This window comes from Schistocerca gregaria, chromosome 1 (assembly GCF_023897955.1).
Source record: "Schistocerca gregaria isolate iqSchGreg1 chromosome 1, iqSchGreg1.2, whole genome shotgun sequence".
NCBI classification, from domain to species: Eukaryota; Metazoa; Arthropoda; class Insecta; order Orthoptera; family Acrididae; genus Schistocerca; species Schistocerca gregaria.
The window spans coordinates 291,895,585-291,915,753 of NC_064920.1; the positions used below are offsets into that span (position 1 = coordinate 291,895,585).

The 20,169-nt window shown below is 42.7% G+C and overlaps 1 protein-coding gene across 1 annotated transcript in view; it reads right to left on the bottom strand.

Annotated features, from left to right (window-relative positions):
• The window catches only part of LOC126343223 (coiled-coil domain-containing protein 13-like), an 89,694-nt gene that overhangs the window by 23,686 nt on the left and 45,839 nt on the right, over nucleotides 1–20,169 (bottom strand). Inside the window, exons 6-8 of the mRNA XM_050001925.1 lie at nucleotides 19,311–19,472; nucleotides 11,031–11,296; nucleotides 3,985–4,204 (exon numbers count right to left, since the gene is read on the bottom strand). Coding sequence (XP_049857882.1) covers nucleotides 3,985–4,204; nucleotides 11,031–11,296; nucleotides 19,311–19,472 — 648 coding nt within the window. The remainder of the gene's footprint in view (nucleotides 1–3,984; nucleotides 4,205–11,030; nucleotides 11,297–19,310; nucleotides 19,473–20,169) is intronic.

Below are 20,169 nucleotides of genomic sequence, written 5' to 3' on the forward strand. Positions count from 1 at the left end.
GGATCAGGATGGTTATTAAACATTCCTGATCACCAAACGTTGCCCTTTCTGCTACAGGTTCATGATGAGCATGCTATGGACGCTTCCTGCTGCAGGATGACCACAGCGGATTCACAGGGCTGCATTTATGCACTGTACCGTACCTCCACTGGCCCGGTAAATCATGCTATCTCCCCCCCCCCCCCCCCCCCCCCCCGCTCTCTCTCTCTCTCGACGAATATCGGGCTCCTGACGAAAAAATCCGGGAATTAACATCGTACTGTGTGAGCGGACGATACTGCATAAATAAGCAACTTTCACACGTCGCGGCTGAATGCGTGGAGATGCTGAAATTAAGGCACAAGATGTGGAAAAGTTCTGTTATTCCGCATTGCTCTAGACCAAACGAAATGTCGACAAGCTAGATCCACACTCCACTAATACGATAGCTGAGCTGATTGCCACTTTGGAAGACCCGACATTCGTACAGACGACCACAACCGAAACAGGAGCCATAATCTCTGACAGTATGTCACCTCTATAACTGATTAGGCGCCACCACAATAGCTGTCCCAACCTCATAGTTGCAGCAATGGTCGACGTTGTGTTCCGAGTGCAGCGGAAGTGTGGCAACATCTTGATGGTATGGCTGAAAGACCACTCTGGGGTGCCTGGAAATAAACAAATACATAACCTAGCAAAGCAAACCTCTCTCCACGGCGGTATTAAATATCATAAATTCCCTCTCAGAGACATTGTACCCCTGGACAGAAAGCTCCTGTCACAGGACTGGTAGGAGGAATGATCTACGACATCTAAAATAAAAGGCAGCGAATACACAGTAATTCGTCCCACGATTCTAAGAGTACCATGATATGATAAGGCACAAACATCAAGGAGCTTCATGGCAGTTATTGCACGGCTGAAATTTAATCATTGGGAATTCAACAAACACCCCTGTCGTCTCAGCCTAAGCGCAACCCCTCTATGTGATTGCGGAGAGAAAGAAGCTCCAAACTATATATTCCCACATTGTCCTCGGAACATGTATCACGTAAGTGTCTTTACATGTAATCTTTGGGCTGCTGGTCATAAAAGCTTCCAAATCTTGTTAGTATCCAATGATACAGCAACGTATAAAATATTATACGAGTTGCTTAAGAGTGACAACATCCAGCTATAACTCCCTGTGCTGCTATCTAATGCTATTGGTAATTAGAATTCGAGCTTGCACATTTAACTGTCCTTATCCTTTCGTGGCTACTCAGCACGATGTGGAACACTCAGCCTATAAATGAATCTCTAAGTACATCCTTTGTGTAAGTGTCTGAATACTGGTGAATGGACATGTGTGGGTGCAAAACACAAATCTGGTTATTGTATACTATTCTCATGATCTGTCTACATGGTACTTCTAAAGCTGCACAAATATTAATTTCTCTGTCTGAAGCATTAAGACAATTTGTATAGTACCTACATAAGAAAATTTTGTTGTTAATTTGGAGACATTATCATTAATGTCGATTGAAATGGGGAGATTCCAAAAGTGTACGTATGCTATTATATCATTTTTTTACTGTGTTATCAGTAGGATTTTTACGGCATACTACGTGTGCTTATATTGTGTTAAAAGTTTGGCCTTGTTTACTCGTTTCACTGTACTGTGGATGTAAAATTTTTTTCATGTCGAATTCTGTCCTTTGTTAAGCCTATGTAACATCGTACAAGGGCAGGACTTAAACTAATGTATACAGGGTGGCCCATTGATAGTGACCGGGCCAAATATCTCACGTAATAAGCATCAAACGAGAAAACTACAAAGAACGAAACTTGTCTAGCTTGAAGGGGGAAACCAGATGGCGCTATGGCTGGCCCTCTACATGGCGCTGTCATAGGTCAAACGGATATCAACTGCGTCTTTTTAAATAGGAACCCCCATTTTTTATTATATGTTAGTATAGTACGTAAAGAAATATGAATGTTTTAGTTGGACCACTTTGTTAGCTTTTTGATAGCCGGCGCTGTAGTAGTGACAAACGTATAAGTACGTGGTATCACGTAACATTCCGCCAGTGCGGTTGGTGTTTGCTTCGTGATACGTTACCGGTGTTGAAATGGACTGTTTACCAATTGCGGAAAAGGTCGATATCGCGTTGATGTATGTCTATTGTGATCAAAATGCCTAACGGGCGTGTGCTATGTATGCTGCTCGCTATCGTGTACGACATCATCCAAGTGTCCGGACCGTTCGCCGGATAGATACGTTATTTAAGGAAACAGGAAGTGTTCAGCCACATGTGAAATGTCAACCACGACGTGTAACAAATGATGATGCCCAAGTAGGTGTTTTAGCTGCTGTCACGGCTAATTCGGACATCAGTATCAGACAAATTGCGCGAGAATCGGGAATCTCAAAAATGTCGTTGTTGAAAATGCTACATCAATATCGACTGCACCCGTACCATATTGCTATGCACCAGGAATTGAATGGCGACGACTTTGAACGTCGTGTACAGTTCTGCCACTGGGCACATGAGATATTATGGGACGATGACAGATTTTTTGCTCGTGTTCTATTTAGCGACGAAGCGTCATTCACTAAGAGCGGTACCGCAAACTGGCACAATGTGCTCTATTGGGCAACGGGAAATCCACGATGGCTGCGACAAGTGGAACATCAGCGGCATTGGCGTGTTAATGTATGGTGCGGCATTATGGGAGGAAGAATAATTGGCCCCCATTTTATCGATGGCAATCTAAATGATGCAATGTATGCTGATTTCCTACGTAATGTTCTACCGATGTTATTGCAAGATCTTTTACTGTATGGCAGAATGGCGATGTGCTTCCAACATGATGGATGTCCGGCACATGGCTCGCGTGCGGTCGAAGCGGTACTGAACAGCATATTTCATGACAGGTGGATTGGTCGTCGATGCACCATACCATGGCCTGCACGTTCACCGGATCTGAAGTCCCAGGATTTCTTTCTGTGGGGAAAGGTGAAGGATATTTGCTATCGTGATCCACCGACAACGCCTGACAACATGCGGCAACGCATTCTCAATCCATGTGCGAACATTACGGAAGGCGAACTACTCGCTGTTGAGAGGTATGTCGTTACACGTACTGCCAAATGGATTGAGGTTGACGGACATCATTTTTAGCATTTATTGCATTAATTTGGTATATGCAGGTAATCACGCTGTAACAGCATGCGTTCTCAGAAATGATAAATTCAGAAAGGTACATGTATCACATTGGAACAAACGAAATAAAATGTTCAAACGTACCTACGTTCTGATTTTAATTTTAAAAAACCTACCTTTTACCAACTGTTCGTCTAAAATTGTGTGCCATATGTGACAATTAGAACGTCATCCATCACAAAGCGAAACAAGTGGTCCAACTAGAACAGTCATATTTCTTTACGTACTACATGAATATGTAATAAAAAATGGGGGTTCCTGTTTAAAAAAAACGCAGTTTATATCCGTTTGATCTATGGCGGCGCCATCTAGCGGGTCAACCATAGCGACATCTGGTTTCCCCCTTCAAGCTAAACGAGTTTCGTTTGTTGTAGTTTTTTCGTGAGATATTTGACCTGGTCACGATCAATGGAGCACCCTGTATACTAGATTGTCAAAACAAGCTGTAGAATCATATTACCAGTGTTGAGACAGCTGTATGAGTACGTACCGAAAGCCAATAAATTAAAAAAATCACCTTGTCTTAATCGTACAAAAAATGTCTGGGAGTTTTTGCGACTGTTGAGGAAAGATATATTCACCATCCCGCGATCTGGTAGCGCCGCAGGATCATTAATGCTGCTTCAGCTGGATATGTCATAACTGAAGAATGTTATGGACTCACTTCCTCGCCGAATTGGGGACATTATTAAGGCTAGGTGTTCCGTGGTATTAGCGGGATGTCTGGTGGAGGTGAGTAACTTTTTGTCCGCAGTGTTTCCCTGTGTCACGGTTCCCGGGCACGAGAAGCGCCTACCTTGGTCTGCAGCTGGGCGGCGCGCGCGCGCTCCTGGCGCCAGCGGGCGTCGGCCTGCGCGGCGGCCTGCTCGCGCTCGTCCATGCGCGTGTGCAGCACGGCCACCAGCTCCAGCAGCCGGCGGCGCTCCGCCTCGGCCGCCTGCAGCGCCGGCGTGTACCTGCCAGAGCCGCACTCCGAGGGCGTGCTGCGCGGGCTGCCGCACACGCTGCCCTCCACCCTGCCAGAGGGCACGCGCACACGCCTCTCAGTTAACGCCATCAAATACTCAAGTTCCGCTAAATTGGGAGAAAATTCAAGATTTTTGTTTTAACTATTTATAATGCTAGCCAAACTGTCAATCCTTTTCAATTGCTGATTATGTATGGGAATTGCATATACGTCCTAACCTTCTCCTCTCTCCCCCTCCCTCTCCACCTCCTCGTCGCCCCTCTCCCTGTTCATCTCCTCCTCCTCCTCCTCCTCCTCCTTCTCTCCCTTTCCCCTCTTTCTGCCCATCTCCTTCTCCTTCCCCACTCTCTCTCCACCGCCTCCTTCTCCTCCCTCTCTCTGTGCCCATCACCTCCCCTCTGACTGTCCACCTCCTCCCCCTCCCTGCCAACCTCCTCCTCCCCCTCCCTGTCCACCTCCTCCCCCCTCCCTGTCCTCCTGCTCACCTCCATGTACACCCCCTACCTGTCCTCCTCCTCCTCATCCACATCCTGAAAAGAAGTTAATATTCTTACTCAAAATATTCGTGATTTCTTTCTATCGAAGACGTTATCTGGGATTCCGCCTTGAGAAGCAGTTTCTTGAAATCAGAGAAAAAGATTTACGACGGGAAGACAGAAAAGCTTCTTAATCGGTGCATAACATTTTTAGTAAGTCTAATTGAAGAAATGAAAAACAGGTTACCAGAAAATTTGCCGTTGATGGAAAAAATTTCGATGCAGAGTGTGCACTTGCTTCTTACTTGTTCAATGTTTCGTAGCACGGGAGCGAAATATCGCAGAACTTCATGCGCGATGATGCCTTCTCAGCGTGAAGTAACGGAAAATGACCTCTCAAAACTTGTACAAGTTCATGTCCACGTCAGCTATCTCGGCCCATGTGAGAATCGGCCTATGTGAGAACGCCTTCAACGCTGTTTGAGTCAGGTGTGTAACATTAGTTTGTGTAGTTTCTTGACTGCTGTGCGTCTGGTTTTTAGGCATGAAACCATCTCAAAGAAATGGCAGAAGTATTCCCAACGAATCACAGATTCACTTCTGCTGCAAAACTGGAATACTAAGGCTGGAATACGTGATGTGAATAAATCTCTCCTCAACATGACATGCGACAAATACCTTTTGTATGTTCCGTTTCCGAAACGAAAGTGGATTTAGATATTACTAGCGCTGTAAATGAACTCAATATAACATTTTTGAGATCACTTGAGATACAACAAGGTTTGAGAGCAGAAACAATATTGCAGGCTTTGCTAGAACAATCTGAGTGTACCAGTATCATAGTCGTGTTAAGCGATGCCAAAAACGAAAGAATAAAGGAAGAAGAGTTAGATGAAGAAAGTGAAGAAATGAGAGAGAAAAAAAGCATCTGAGGTCCCAACATACACATCAGAGGATTCTTCTGTGGGTCTGAACATGTAAATGTTTTATTGCTGTTCTCACAAACGCATTTTGTTTTCTGTGTGAAAGTAGTATGACCTGAATTTAAAAAATCCCGCATAGCTACCTGGCAAAGATATATACAAACACAGAGGAACTATACTCGTAGTGCAAAGGCTGGAGGCTGTCATACAGCCGCCTCGTGCGTACACGTGCGCGAGCTGGCGCCATCTCGGAATGCTGACTACTGCTAGTGTCAGTATATTGCTGCCTCCAAACATACAGCTGCAGCCTAATTGCTGGACGCCACATGCAGTAACGCTGTTTTAAGCTAGCGTAACTTGGACACGGTGTAGATGGCTTTTTCAGCTCACAATGAAGTCTTAGTAAATCCATATTTATCCCCTGCTATGGCGACAGACACAGTCATGAAGGGTCAGCGTAGCATTCGCGTTGTTATTATAAACTGTTTTTATGGAAGAAAGTGGTGAAGTCACGTACTCGGTATTCGTGTACATCTGTGCGTCACAGACCCAATGGCAACACATTCTGACAAATAGTATGGGAGGTTCTCAGCTGAGGATACAAACCTTCCCTCTTACAATAGTGAGTAGGCTCACAAAATATGAGCACAATGAAATTAACTGTGAAGTGAAAGAGGCTTTTCGTAGTGATACATAACAAACTACTAATTTTTCTATAACTCTAGAACTATAACAGTTCCAACAGTAAAATTGGAGAAACTGCTATTAATGTCATAAAAAATATGTGGCATAAATGTGGTAAACCTGCCATCTACAGGGTAGAATTTCGAAGTTTCAGAAGCTTACTCTTCTAACAAACTAAAAAAAGTCTGTTACTTTATCTCGTTCCGTTAATTTTGTAATTTGTCATATGCTAAGAAATTTTCAAAGATTTATGTATGAGTGAATCGATGGTAGTCCTTAGGGACTATCTTTAGCGTGATACACAGCAGGGAGGCAGTAATATCTCAGAGTTCTTCGTAGCGGCAGCCAATCACAGCTTGTTCTGCAAAAGTCTGAAAGGGCCGGTTTATGCTTTAGGCACTCATCGTCGAACTTCTGTAGGGGGACGCAGATTTAGTAGAAGAAGTCACATTCGGCGTTAGTTGATGAGATCACATGCTGGTCTTGTGCTTACAGAATACAGTGCTGTTGCCATTTTCTGCTTTAATTTACAAGTCATTTTACTTCTGACACTCCTTTCACACAAGAAAATCAACTCATTTTATTATCATCTCGAGTAAACCGGAACTCAATGATCAGTCAATGAGTTTGTGCTTCATATCCATGTGGTTCAGGATATCCACTCAACCTTCCATCATCAATTTTTGTACAACGTTTACATAGCCTCTATTAGTGGGAAGCAAGTCAGTTAATCACTTAACTGACTTTCTGCTGAACATTATCTTTGAATGTTGTGAAAAATTTTGCTGGATTGTTGTCTTTCTTTGCAGAGGTGAAGCACGTATGTATGAGTAATGAATATAATTACTGTTTTGTTCGTGCGCTAAAGTTTCATGAATTATGTGCGCTGTTACCTCTTCTTTCCTCCATTGTTAGTGAGCTCTCACATTATCTTGATGGATTAGCTATACTGTCACTGGTCCTACTTACAGGATAGTCTTGCTTGTAAAATGTTATGGGCTGAATGTTCAATTGTGACTGATTTTCCCTGGGATTTGTATCTATCATCATCACTTACCATCTATATGAGGATTTCATAAACCTAAAACAGATACTGTTATGTGTAAGTCCCTATGTAACTGTACTTTAGTCAACAGAAGTCTTGCATGAGGAGCTGTACAGATAGGTCTTTTTATTAACTGTAATTTTCAGCTTCACAAGTGTAGTCAACAAGCAGTGCATCCATCTGTGATCATAAGAAGTATATTCCTTTGCGTTATAATCAAGTCGTCTCTGAGAAATTCTGAATTGATATGCAATCAATAGCATAGTGCTCTTCAATACGTACATATAGGTTTACATGCTATACAGATAGCACTCACATGTTCACTGAATGGATGAATACACTAAGTGAGAATACAGTTACATTACAGTCCTCAGTCACATGTTGTATTCTTTCAGGATCTGACCATTCATGTACCCAGTAAACTGAGATTAACTCGATGTAGCATAACATGGGGTGAGATAGCCATAGGAAAAATGTATATTGTAGTTCTTATGTGTGAAAGATAATTACCTATAATCAAGCAAAGTCAGGTCTATAATAACTAGACTCGAATCTCTAAGAATCCACAATAAATGCTAACGACAGCTACCTTACAAATGGAACTACTATCGTTTTAATAGTTAGAAAAGGATTTAAAAAAATGATTTTAAAATCGGAGACATGTCTGTTTTTCCACCCACCAAGGCCATCTGCGTATGAAGATAATTCCAAAACCAGTGCCTCCTATATATTTTCATAGGAACTGAAACAGATACGGCAAGCACAATAGCACAATTAACCCTTAACTACTCTAGTGAAATGCTCATACGCTAATGCTCTAGAGGGGTCTCTACGTACCTCAGTACGATAAACGAAACTGTAATTTAAATAAATTTTGTTTTAAATTGCACTTTTATCACTGAATATTATAAACATTTTTACGCATTTGAAATATGATTACAAACCATTATGGCACACTGAAAATTCGTGACTGGAAAAAACAACTTTTGAGCTCACACACTATTTAGGTTTTCTTGTCTGCATTTCTTGCATGCATGTAGCATCTTGATTTCCTCATGGATTCTGGCTCTGAAGATATTGTGGCAAGAGGAGTACCACCAAGTTTAACAAAAACGCCTCTCAGTTCACGGGAAAGGGATAAGACATCTCGAAGAAGCATATGGGATTTTACTAAATCCATTCCAAGCCTCTGTAGCAATTCTCTTCTTTTTAAATCATCAGTTTGATCAAGTTGTTTGGTGCAGTGAAGTAAAATAGCAGCATTGACTCCTCCTATTCTTAAAATGACATAAAATACAGACATTGACCATCTGTGTGTTCGCCTTCATACCGCATAGTTGGCGCACATTTGGTCCAAAGCGTCCACTCCTCCTTTTCAGGTATTGTAATCAATTATCATTTAAGGTTTTCTCTTTTGAGTACCAATTTTCTGATCGTGGTGCACAGATGAAAGCAATACAACAGCTCGACCTTTCCGAGGAAAATAGGAACAGATTGTCTTTCCTTCGTTATGCCCAAATAATGCAGATTCAACTGGGCGCTTTCTGTTTGGTTGGAATTCTCCTGAGATCTGCCGTTTATTTAGCTTTAGATTTCCCAAGACAGTCAACTTTTTGGCTTATAGTTGATCACAGAGTTCAAATGACGTGAACCAATTGTCTACTGTCACATTTCTATTGCTTCTCTCAATTGGTGTTATTAATTTCACACATCCTGTGTTGGAATTGATAATATACTTTTATTTGTCCCTTTGCCTGTGTAGACAAACGCATTGCATAATTAGAATGTTCGTGAATCACAAAGGCACATAACTTTGAGGCTGTATTTGCCTGTCTTCTTAGGCATATACTTGCGAAATTTGCACCTATCACGAAAGGGTACTGGCATTTCATCGATTGTCATCTTCGCTCCTGGAGCATAACACTTTTCACATTTGTCTGTAAGGAGTTCCCAGACATCTCTAATAGCTGCAAGTCTGTCATTAGCCTTCCTAGCATCTCTTGTAGCAGCACAATCGAAACGCAAACAAGACAAAATGAATAAAAATCTATAAATGCACATAGTGGCTCGAAACACATCACGACCAGTTCCATCATTAGCAAAAAGTCCAACATTTTCGTGTTTAGATTTCTTTACTGCAGATAAATGAAGCAGATCTATAAATGCTCTCAGCTCTATTATATCAAGCGGCTTTATAAATGCTGGTTTAGGAGCTCTGTATTTGTTTGACATACCATGTATCTTGACGTCTGTATTAGTGAGAATTAGCTGTAATAAATCTTCAGTAATGAACAACTCCGAGCAGATAATACATCAGTTGAATCAAGCATTTTTGATTCAGGTCTAGCGCCTGGAAGCTGACTAACTACGTTGTGAGCATGGGTACGAGTTGTAGGAGGAGGTTCTTTGGACCACTTGTAGCATTGCTTCTTTCCAAAAAAATATTTGTCAATGGAAGGCCTAATGAACGCCTCTTCATCTGATTCTTTATAACTACTTTTTGATGTAACTTCGGAGGTGGAATCATGATCACTTAGTATAAATTCATCCTCATTTGTTGTGCTCTCCCTATCAGATTGTTAAAACGCAGGATCATTCACTATTATTTCCAACTCGTCATCTGTTAATGACTTCGATGATGCCATTCTCAAAAATAATGCATCCATACTCACATAACTTTAAAAATTGATGTTATCACTGAAATTTTGCTCTTTTCGAAGTACTCTAAAACTCCCGTCGCGTAAAACACTATATGAGATAATAAAACAACAACTTACATTATTACTCTGATAGGGTATTCTCAGGCCACTTTCTCTTTATCTCACAAAATATTACCGGAAACACCGCATCCAACACTCCGCAATAAACAGCATCACTTCACTGAGGACTACCAAGAACACAGGTGCCATCTGTTGTTCCATGCACATAGTATGTATTGTATTCATATCGCCTGGGGTTCTCCAGGGCTGCACTAGAGCAATTAAGGGTTAAGTAGAGTAAAATTTCAGCTACGTACTTTCGTCTTTCCACACAGTTATCAGCATTCACTTTTGGCAATGATGAATAAGAGCATGCATGCCGCACTTATAAAAACCTAAAGCAGTTGAGGCTAGCAGTTGTCTCACTCCTTTGATGACAGTAAGAGGGCCTGGAAAATGTTGATCACATAGTCCAGCCTTCATAAACCCAAAGAGATACAAATGTCAAGGTGTAAACTCAGTACTGTATGGTGTTTGTAGTAGAACATCCACATACGTAATCGTTACCATACTTGCAAAACCATTGTGGGTCCTGGCATTACAGTGTTGCAAGCAGAAGCTTGTCTTTGTCTACTGTCCAACTCAGTGAAGTTGGGCTTTAAGCCTATGTGTGTCGTCTTATGGTTCTGAACTGACAGTTGCTTCAGGATCCAAGACGTAGAAAACAACACACCCTGCCTATCCCAGAAGACTGTACACATTACTTTACTTGCAAATGGTTGTGTCCTGAACTTCTTATTTGATGGATTCATGTTCTGCACACCACAGATTATTTACAGATACTACAAAGAGCAATGTGGGGATTTGTCTGAAGAGATTTAGGGAAATATTCGAAACTCTAATTCAGCGTAGCTGTGTGGTCATGTAAATCCCTATTTCTCCCAAAAACGAGTTGTAATGGCCACAGGTATCTATGCACAGTGTGTACTGACCAAGCAACCAACAGAAAGTGTGGTGAATGTAAGGTTGTCCGCCTCGCATTGCTCACTTGGGCTGCTCCAGCTGGTCCAGGCGCAGCTGCAGCTGCTCGACCAGTCTGTCCTTCTGCGCCAGCTGCGCCGTCTGCGTGGTCAGCTGCGCCCTGAGCGCCGCCAGGTCGTCCTCCAACTGCCTGCCGCGTTCGCGCATGCGCTCAGCCTCCACCGACAGCAGCGCCCGCTTGTCCTCCGCTGCCTCCTCTGCTGACCGCAGCTGCGCCGTCAGCGCCGCCACCAGCTGGTTGTCGTGCTCGCCTTTCTCCAGCAGTACTGTCATCTGCCAAATGCATTAGGGGCACCAAAGTTTACCTTCCTATAACTTCAGAAAGGATTCTGTAGTAAGTAACTTACCTTTTATTTCACTTCTTCACATATTCGTCCTCTCCTACATAGTTTACCCTTATTAACACAGACTACCCATCAAGTGTTTCCTGATTAACGTAAATCTCAAACAGAATCATCCATCAAGCAACTGACACAAAAGCATCAAAATCAACTAAACACATTAAAAATCCAGGTGTTGATCCAACAGTTCCTCCACCAACAGTAGTACTGCCACTACCAGTTCCACATTGGGAAACATTAGTATAACCAATGGTATGCTCATGACGTCCTAAAATCGCTTCCATTTCATCACTTCATATCAACTTCATCTCATCACCATGCCATAAAGTATAACAATATACGATATGCTATGAAGGTAGCAGTCCCAAACTATAAATAATCAAATAGAATTCACTCCAGTTAAAAGACAATTTTCCTTTTCCAGAAACCTCCTTTATCTTAGACTGCTCTTATTTCAAATACAATAGCCCTAAAACATTTTCCTTTGAAATTAAAGACACTTACTAAGCTTTCAGTTCAAAACCGTCTTGTAAAATGTCCATTCCTTCGACAATATTCCCATACCATACATTCGATCACGATTTTCACCTATTCCCTGTTCCAGAGGCGTAGCCATCTGGCAATAAAACTAAGGTAACTTCCTATCTGACAACGCAGGAAGGTGGTTTAAAATTTTTATCAAACTAAACCCTCAGTGTTGAAGTCGTCAGATCAGCAACAGCAGAAGCCAGGAAGATTATGGTTTAACATAAGATTAATGGTGAACTCACTGAATAAAACACAAAATCAGAATGCATAAGACTATGTTAGAAAAGAGACCGTATCTTTATAAGAAACCATCCTTAAATTAACCTTAAGTAATTTTAGAAAACCACAGAAAATATAAATATATATGGTCAGATGGGGATTTGAAACTTTTTCCTCTCCAGTGCCAGCCTCGTCGTCTCAGAGAAGCACCTGCAACCTAGGTACCATGTAAGCTATACTTTAATGTCTCAACACATGTCCTATCATACTCTCCCTTTTCTAGTCTGTGTTATTCATACCTTCCTTTCTTCGCCAGTTATCTGGAGAAGCTTCTCGTTCTTTAAATTATCAGTCCATCCAATTTTCAACACTCTTCTGTAGCAACATATCTTCAACGCATCGATTGTCTTCTGTTCCGGCTTTTTCACAGTCCATGATGCATTACCACAGAATGCTGTGCTCCGAACGTTCATTCTCAGAAATTCTTCCTCAAATCAAGTCCTTTGTTTGTCGCTAGTATACCTCTTTTTGCCAGGAATGGACTCTTTGTCTCTGCTAGTGTAATTTTTATGTCCTCCTTGTTCCATCTATCATGGGTTATTTTGCTTCCAAGATAGCAAAATCCTTTAACTTAGTCTACAAACTCTTCACCAGTACTGATGTTAAGCTTCTCGCTATTCTCAATTTTGCTGCTTCTCATTACTTTCGACTTTCTTTGGTTTCCTCGGAGTCTGCATTCTGTACTCATTAGACTTATTATTCCATTCAACACGTCCTGTAATTTTAAATGAGATAGGTCCGCATTTAAAAGATACAAACCACAAAATACCTAATATAGATGGATCACTTCAAATATTACATAAGTTACAAAAAGGGAAAATCATGGATGTAATGGAAGAAATTGTAATTTACATACATCTAAAAGATCAGTCAGAGTGACTTTTAATTGAGCAATAAGACCTGTGAAATGGGAAATTCATAGACAACTTTCTACCAGTTGTAAGGCGAAGCATTACACAAGCACAGAATGTATAATTATCACTACACTCATTCATAAATATGACTGTAATGTGAAACATCACGGAACCATAAAGCAGTTTTTAGTTGACTCTCATAGTTCTCAGTCCTGTTTCATTGGAGTACTGTGATATGTAAAATCTTTGTACCAACTATTCAGAAATGACGTGCTCCTACAATAGCCGAACAAATATTTACAAGTTATTTTAAGGAAATTACATATAGTCATATTTACACCAATGATGAATGATAATTAAATAAAACTGAGAACAAAAGCTTATGCACGTTAAGTAACAAATTTGTATAAAATAATTATAATCTTCCTAGTGTTAAGTACGTTATATATAAGAGCTTTGCAACAACTGCTCGAAAGTAACATGCTCCTCTCGAAAGTAACGTGCTCCTAAAATACTATGGACACCTCGGATTTATTTTACGAGCATAACATGATGTCATAAGAGGAACGACGTATATGACAAAATCTGCTACTGAAAAATCATCCATAAAGTAAGTTAGAATGCAACTAGTGTATCTACAGATATGACTTGTTCCTACATCAAAAGCACAAGTGTCACTAATGTATCCAATATATGATACTTCAGTTTTAGATACTTGGAAATCGCCTAATGCCGAAAAATGTACAATCGTGCAGGAAATAAACAGAATGGCAGTTGAAGGCTTCAAGAAATCTTTCAAAAAAAGGTCCCGTAGTCCCGTAATTCTTCTTCACCTACATTGAGGATAGCAATATGATAATCAAATCTTATCCTTGATATATTTTCACCCTTAGTTTTAACTTCCTCTTATTCCGCCATTATTTCCGGCATTTTTTCTTCGCTCTGTAGACTTAACAGTAGAGGCGAATGATCCTATACTTTCCAAAGCCTTCCTCAAGTCTTGCGACGTGACCATTGTGGCATGTCATTTGGTCTGCAGCAAATAATCTCTTTCTACATTATCTGTCTGATCATTCGCATCACGTTTTCCTTTATGATACCAAGCTACCTCTCACACCAGCACATGCAAATGTGATACCATTCCGTCTACTACTACGCCTTTCCATTTCTTACAGACATTAATACTCATAATTATCTCATGCTCTCCATCCAATCCAATCACTGACAAAGTATGGAAATTATTCAGAAAGTATTATTGATGCCACATCGTCAAGCGGCATCCTCTGGATTTTAAAGCTCATCAGCAAGTACACTCCTGGAAATGGAAAAAAGAAAACATTGACACCGGTGTGTCAGACCCACCATACTTGCTCCGGACACTGCGGAGAGGGCTGTACAAGCAATGACCACACGCACGGCACAGCGGACACACCAGGAACCGCGGTGTTGGCCGTCGAATGGCGCTAGCTGCGCAGCATTTGTGCACCGCCGCCGTCAGTGTCAGCCAGTTTGCCGTGGCATACGGAGCTCCATCGCAGTCTTTAACACTGGTAGCATCCGCGACAGCGTGGACGTGAACCGTATATGCAGCTGACGGACTTTGAGCGAGGGCGTATAGTGGGCATGCGGGAGGCCGGGTGGACGTACCGCCGAATTGCTCAACACGTGGGGCGTGAGGTCTCCACAGTACATCGATGTTGTCGCCAGTAGTCGGCGGAAGGTGCACGTGCCCGTCGACCTGGGACCGGACCGCAGCGACGCACGGATACACGCCAAGACCGTAGGATCCTAAGCAGTGCCGTAGGGGACCGCACCGCCACTTCCCAGCAAATTAGGGACACTGTTGCTCCTGGGGTATCGGCGAAGACCATTCGCAACCGTCTCCATGAAGCTGGGCTACGGTCCCGCACACCGTTAGGCCGTCTTCCGCTCACGCCCCAACATCGTGCAGCCCGCCTCCAGTGGTGTCGCGACAGGCGTGAATGGAGGGACGAATGGAGACGTGTCGTCTTCAGCGATGAGAGTCGCCTCTGCCTTGGTGCCAATGATGGACATATGCGTGTTTCGCGCCGTGCAGGTGAGCGCCACAATCAGGACTGCATACGACCAAGGCACACAGGGCCAACACCCGGCATCATGGTGTGGGGAGCGATCTCCTACACTGGCCGTACACCTCTGGTGATCGTCGAGGGGACACTGAATAGTGCACGGTACATCCAAACCGTCATCGAACCCATCGTTCTACCATTCCTAGACCGGCAAGGGAACTTGCTGTTCCAACAGGACAATGCACGTCCGCATGTATCCTGTGCCACCCAACGTGCTCTAGAAGGTGTTAGTCAACTACCCTGGCCAGCAAGATCTCCGGATCTGTCCCTCATTGAGCATGTTTGGGACTGGATGAAGCGTCGTCTCACGCGGTCTGCACTCCCAGCACGAACGCTGGTCCAACTGAGGCGCCAGGTGGAAATGGCATGGCAAGCCGTTCCACAGGACTACATCTAGCATCTCTACGATCGTCTCCATGGGAGGATAGCAGCCTGCATTGCAGCGAAAGGTGGATATACACTGTACTAGTGCCGACATTGTGCATGCTCTGTTGCCTGTGTCTATGTGCCTGTGGTTCTGTCAGTGTGATCATGTGATGTATCTGACCCCAGGAATGTGTCAATAAAGTTTCCCCTTCCTGGGACAATGAATTCACGGTGTTCTTATTGCAATTTCCAGGAGTGTATATCTCACACTTACTCTAAAACTGCACTTGGGGGCACTACAAGAACGGCATTGTACATCCTGGAGAGCTGTATTCTCAAAATTCTAAGAGCCCAGATTTTAACATGAGTTAAAAATCTTATGTTGTGCACGACTTTGTACAGAACGTTAAGGAGAGGCTGGCTACAGAATGTTGAGGCAACTCTTGTCATGAGAAAGCTGGACAGCAGCAGAAATGATTCGTGAAGAAGTTACTCAGCAGACAGAAGATTTACTAACTTGTATTTCACCACATGTACGAAAACTCTTTACAGATAGCGCAGCAAAAAACAGAGTTCATATAATACAACAGCTACAACGATGATGTTGGAGCTGTGACAAGATGGCGAAGAAACAGTTGTGTGTGAGGCTCTGGTCAGATGGGGATTTGAATACAGGATGTCTTAGGAAGAATGCTCAATAGGAACGGTCATTAGGAGCACAAAAGTGTAGTATATATGAGCTCTAAAAAGCATATCTTAAGAGTTACGTGCATTTCTTTATCTTCTCTTCTACTACAAGTTCTTTGCTTTCCATATTTTGAGAGATGGCAGTGCGGACGAAAACAAGAAAAATGACCAGTAAACATGATCTCTAAAGCGCATAATTTAACAGCTATGAGCATTTTTTCATCTTCACTCCTGTGACACACTTCGGTTCTACTGAATAAATGCCGAGAGCCTCTAGGTATCCATTTTAGAGCCCATGTTTACTAGACAGTTTTCTGCTTGTTTTGGTCCATACAACCTCCTCCGAAAATATGGAAGACAAAGAGAGATTTGTTTCACAGTATCGAAGATAAAGAAATGCAAGTAACTATTAAGGTATGCATTTGAGAGCCCATAGTTACTGGAATTTGTGTTTCGAATGACCGTTCATGTTGTATCACTGAATGTTGATAATTCCTTCAGAGAAACTGCTAAAAGGTATGGGTGAAAGTTCCCATACTTATCTTACTTAAGGCATGTGGAATTGATGATCTGCCAGCAGAACTGTTGAAGCGTCTGGGAAACAAGGCAAGAAAAGAAATAGTCTACCTCTGTAATCAGATATATGACAAAGGGGAATGGCCTGGGGACTTCCTTGCAACAGTTATGATACCAGTAGAGAAAAAGAGAAACACTAAAAATGTGACGAGCATAGGGCCATCAGTCTAAGTTCTCATGCTGTTAAGGTGTTGCTGAGAGTGTTGAATAGAAGGCTACATGTCAAGCTGGATAGAGAAATTGCAGAGAAGCAGTTCGGATTTAGAAGAGAAAAAGGAACAAGAGATGAGGTTGGCCTGTTAAGAACTATAGGGGAAAGATATATGGAAAAAGGCAGAGAAATCTTTGCTGTTTTTATAGACTTGGAAAAGAATTTTGACTGAGTTCAGTGGAACAAGCTGATGGATATTTTGAATAGGAAAGGAGTAGACTGGAAAGAGAGACGACTGATACAGAATCTATATTTACACCACAAAGTATGGATAAGGACTGAAAATGAAATGTCAGAAGGAAGCAAGATTGGACGAGGTGTTAGACAAGGTTGTTGCCTTTCCCCACACTTGTTTAACGCATGCCTTGAAGAGATTATTGCGAAAGGCTTAGATAGGAAAAGAGGAATATGTATTGGTGGAAAGAGAATAGAACATATAACATTTGCTGATGACATGGTATTAGTGGCAGAAAGTGAGCGGACAGTGAATAACATGCTGAAAGGTCTGAATGAAACTTGTGTGGAATATGGGACGCAAATAAACACAACAAAAATAAAGAGTATCGTCATTAGCACAAGACGCAGACTGCCCAATATGAAAATAGGACAAGCTGCCATTAGCCAAGTAAGTGCATTTAAATATCTTGGAAGCACAATAACCGAAGACTTGAGATGTCACCAGGAGGCGAAAACTCCATTTGCCATCATGAAGAAAATGAAATAAAGTCCCCTGCTTCTTGACAGAGCGTAGGGGAACAATGCAGGAGACCCGCACCGCCATACTAGGCAAGGTCCTGGTGGAGGTGGTTTGCCGTCCCCTTCCTCCGATCTCATGGGGATGAATGATGATGATGAAGAAGACGACACAAAACACCCAGTCATCTCAAGGAAGGTGTAAATCCCTGACCCCTGCAGGGATCGAACCCGGGACTCCGTGCTCGGGAAGGAAGGACGTTACCGCGAGACCACCAGCTGTGGACATAGCGAAGGAGGCATTCAACAGAAAGAGGAGACTCTTATGTGCCAAATTAGATAGACGTCTAAGGAAAAGACACGGCAAATGTTTTGTGTGGAGTGTGGAACTGTATGGGTCAGAAACATGGACATTAGACGAGAGGATGAAAAAAGGTTAGAAGCATTTGAGATGTGGATGTGGAGGAGAATGGAGAGGATAAGCTGGATGGAAAGGGTCAGTAAAGAAAGTATATTGGAAAAGGTTGGTGAGAGAAGATGTCTGCTGAAGGCTATAAGAGAAAGGAAAAATAACTGGTTGGGACATTCATTGAGAAGGGAGTGCTTGCTAGCAGATGCTTTGGAAGGACTCGTTTGTGGGAGAAGACTGAGAGAAAGAAGGAGATACAATATGATAGACGACACAAAGGGAAGAGGAAATTAAGAGGGCCTGAAGACCAGACGGCCTGGAGAACTACCGTGTGAAAACCTGCCTTTCGGCAGAACGCTATTGATGATGATGATGGTCTTACTCTTTGGTTAATGTTTTCTGGAACTATTACATTTTAGAGGATAAATCTTTAACTTCTGATTCACGTACAGTGATTGAAAGTGCACTGGGATTGGTTTAGTTTGTCGTGGTTCCCGTAACAAGTGTCGTTTCGCCGTTTTAATGTCTTCTCGTAGTCTACAAACGAGTGGTAAGTTGCTAAACTGAACTCTCTTATTTTTTCGTTTTGAGTGTTAGTCTGAAAATAGCCTTCAACCTGAATTTGATGTTCCATTTCTAAAGCAACGTTGGTTATCTGATATTTGCACATCTCTATTAAGAAGTAATGCTTTATTAACTGTTTTGGCGTACACTTTTTAACCATGTGAGTGAAATTTGGGGGCAGTTTATAACTGACATTTCCCTCTGGTACCTCTCTCCAGCCTTCCAAACTCCACAGAACTCCTCCTGCATACCTTGTGGGAATAGCACATGCGGTAGATGGGATATTCTGGAGAAATGGGTTAGCCACAGCCTAGAGGATTGCGTCCAGAATGAAAACGCCGATTTGAAACTTTCTGGCAAATTAAAACCGTTTGCTGGATCGAAATGGTAAGTGGTGTCTGGATAACTCAGTCTGTAAGAGCATGGCTGAGGTTTTATCCCTAGACTAGCAGCTTTAACCTGCCAGATGGTGTTAGTTCAGTGCTCACTCCATGACAGAGTGAATGATTCCTTCTGGAGCTACGTGAGTGACAACGCTATAGTTAAACTGCAGCTGCCGCCTGTGGCTAAGAAGTGCTGGAGTGGTTAAGTGGTTCCAGCACACATTACGGGCACCACTGACAAGCAGTGATGCAGACGGAGCGGGTTTGGCAGGCTGCGGGTCGGCCTACCTTCTGCTTGAGGTCGCGCAGCTCCGCCTCCAGCACCTTGGTGCGGGCGCGCTGCCCCTCCAGCCGCCTCCTGGAGTCCTCCAGCTGGAGCTGCGTCTCGCGCAGCGACGTCACCGTCTGCTCGTGCGCCGCCCGCCGCTCCTTTTCCATCTGCTGCAGCAGCTGCGCCAACAACACCTTGTCCAACAACTAATGTCAAGATTACGGCTGTTTCTGGGAAAAAGTTATTGGTTCGAGATGCTACATTGTTAGAATAGTAAATGGAAATGAGCGTTTGGCGTCATTGGCCGGGAGGCCCCCTACGGGGCAGGTCCGGCCGCCTTGGTGCGAGTCTTATTACATTCGACGCCACATTGGGCGACCTGCGCGCCGGATGGGGGTGAAATGATGATGAAGACAACATAACACCCAGTCCCTGAGTGGAGAAAATGTCTGACTCAGCCGGGGACCGAACCCGGGCCCCTTAGGACGGCAGTCCGTCACGCTGACCATTTTTTTTTTAATCAGGGATGGGAAGGAAAAATCTTTTGTGGGAATCAATACTTATTTATTTACTTTTATTTACTGTTTTTTAATACAAAGTAAATGTGGTTTTACTTTATACCAAAACATAAATAAATGTATCTAGCACCGCATCGTGCTCTGAGTAAAAAAAAAAAAAAAAAAAAAATCGGCACGTTCCTACATCGAGGTAATGTATATGGTGAAAACGAAAAAAAAAGAGTGCTTCATACAGGATGTAGAAGGGTGTGTCGCTACTCTCCTTACGCTTCATCATCCAGGTACGTCTTCACGTATATCATGTTATTCCACCGAGAATCGAACTTAGTCTTGTCAGCTCACTCAATGGGTGTCTTCT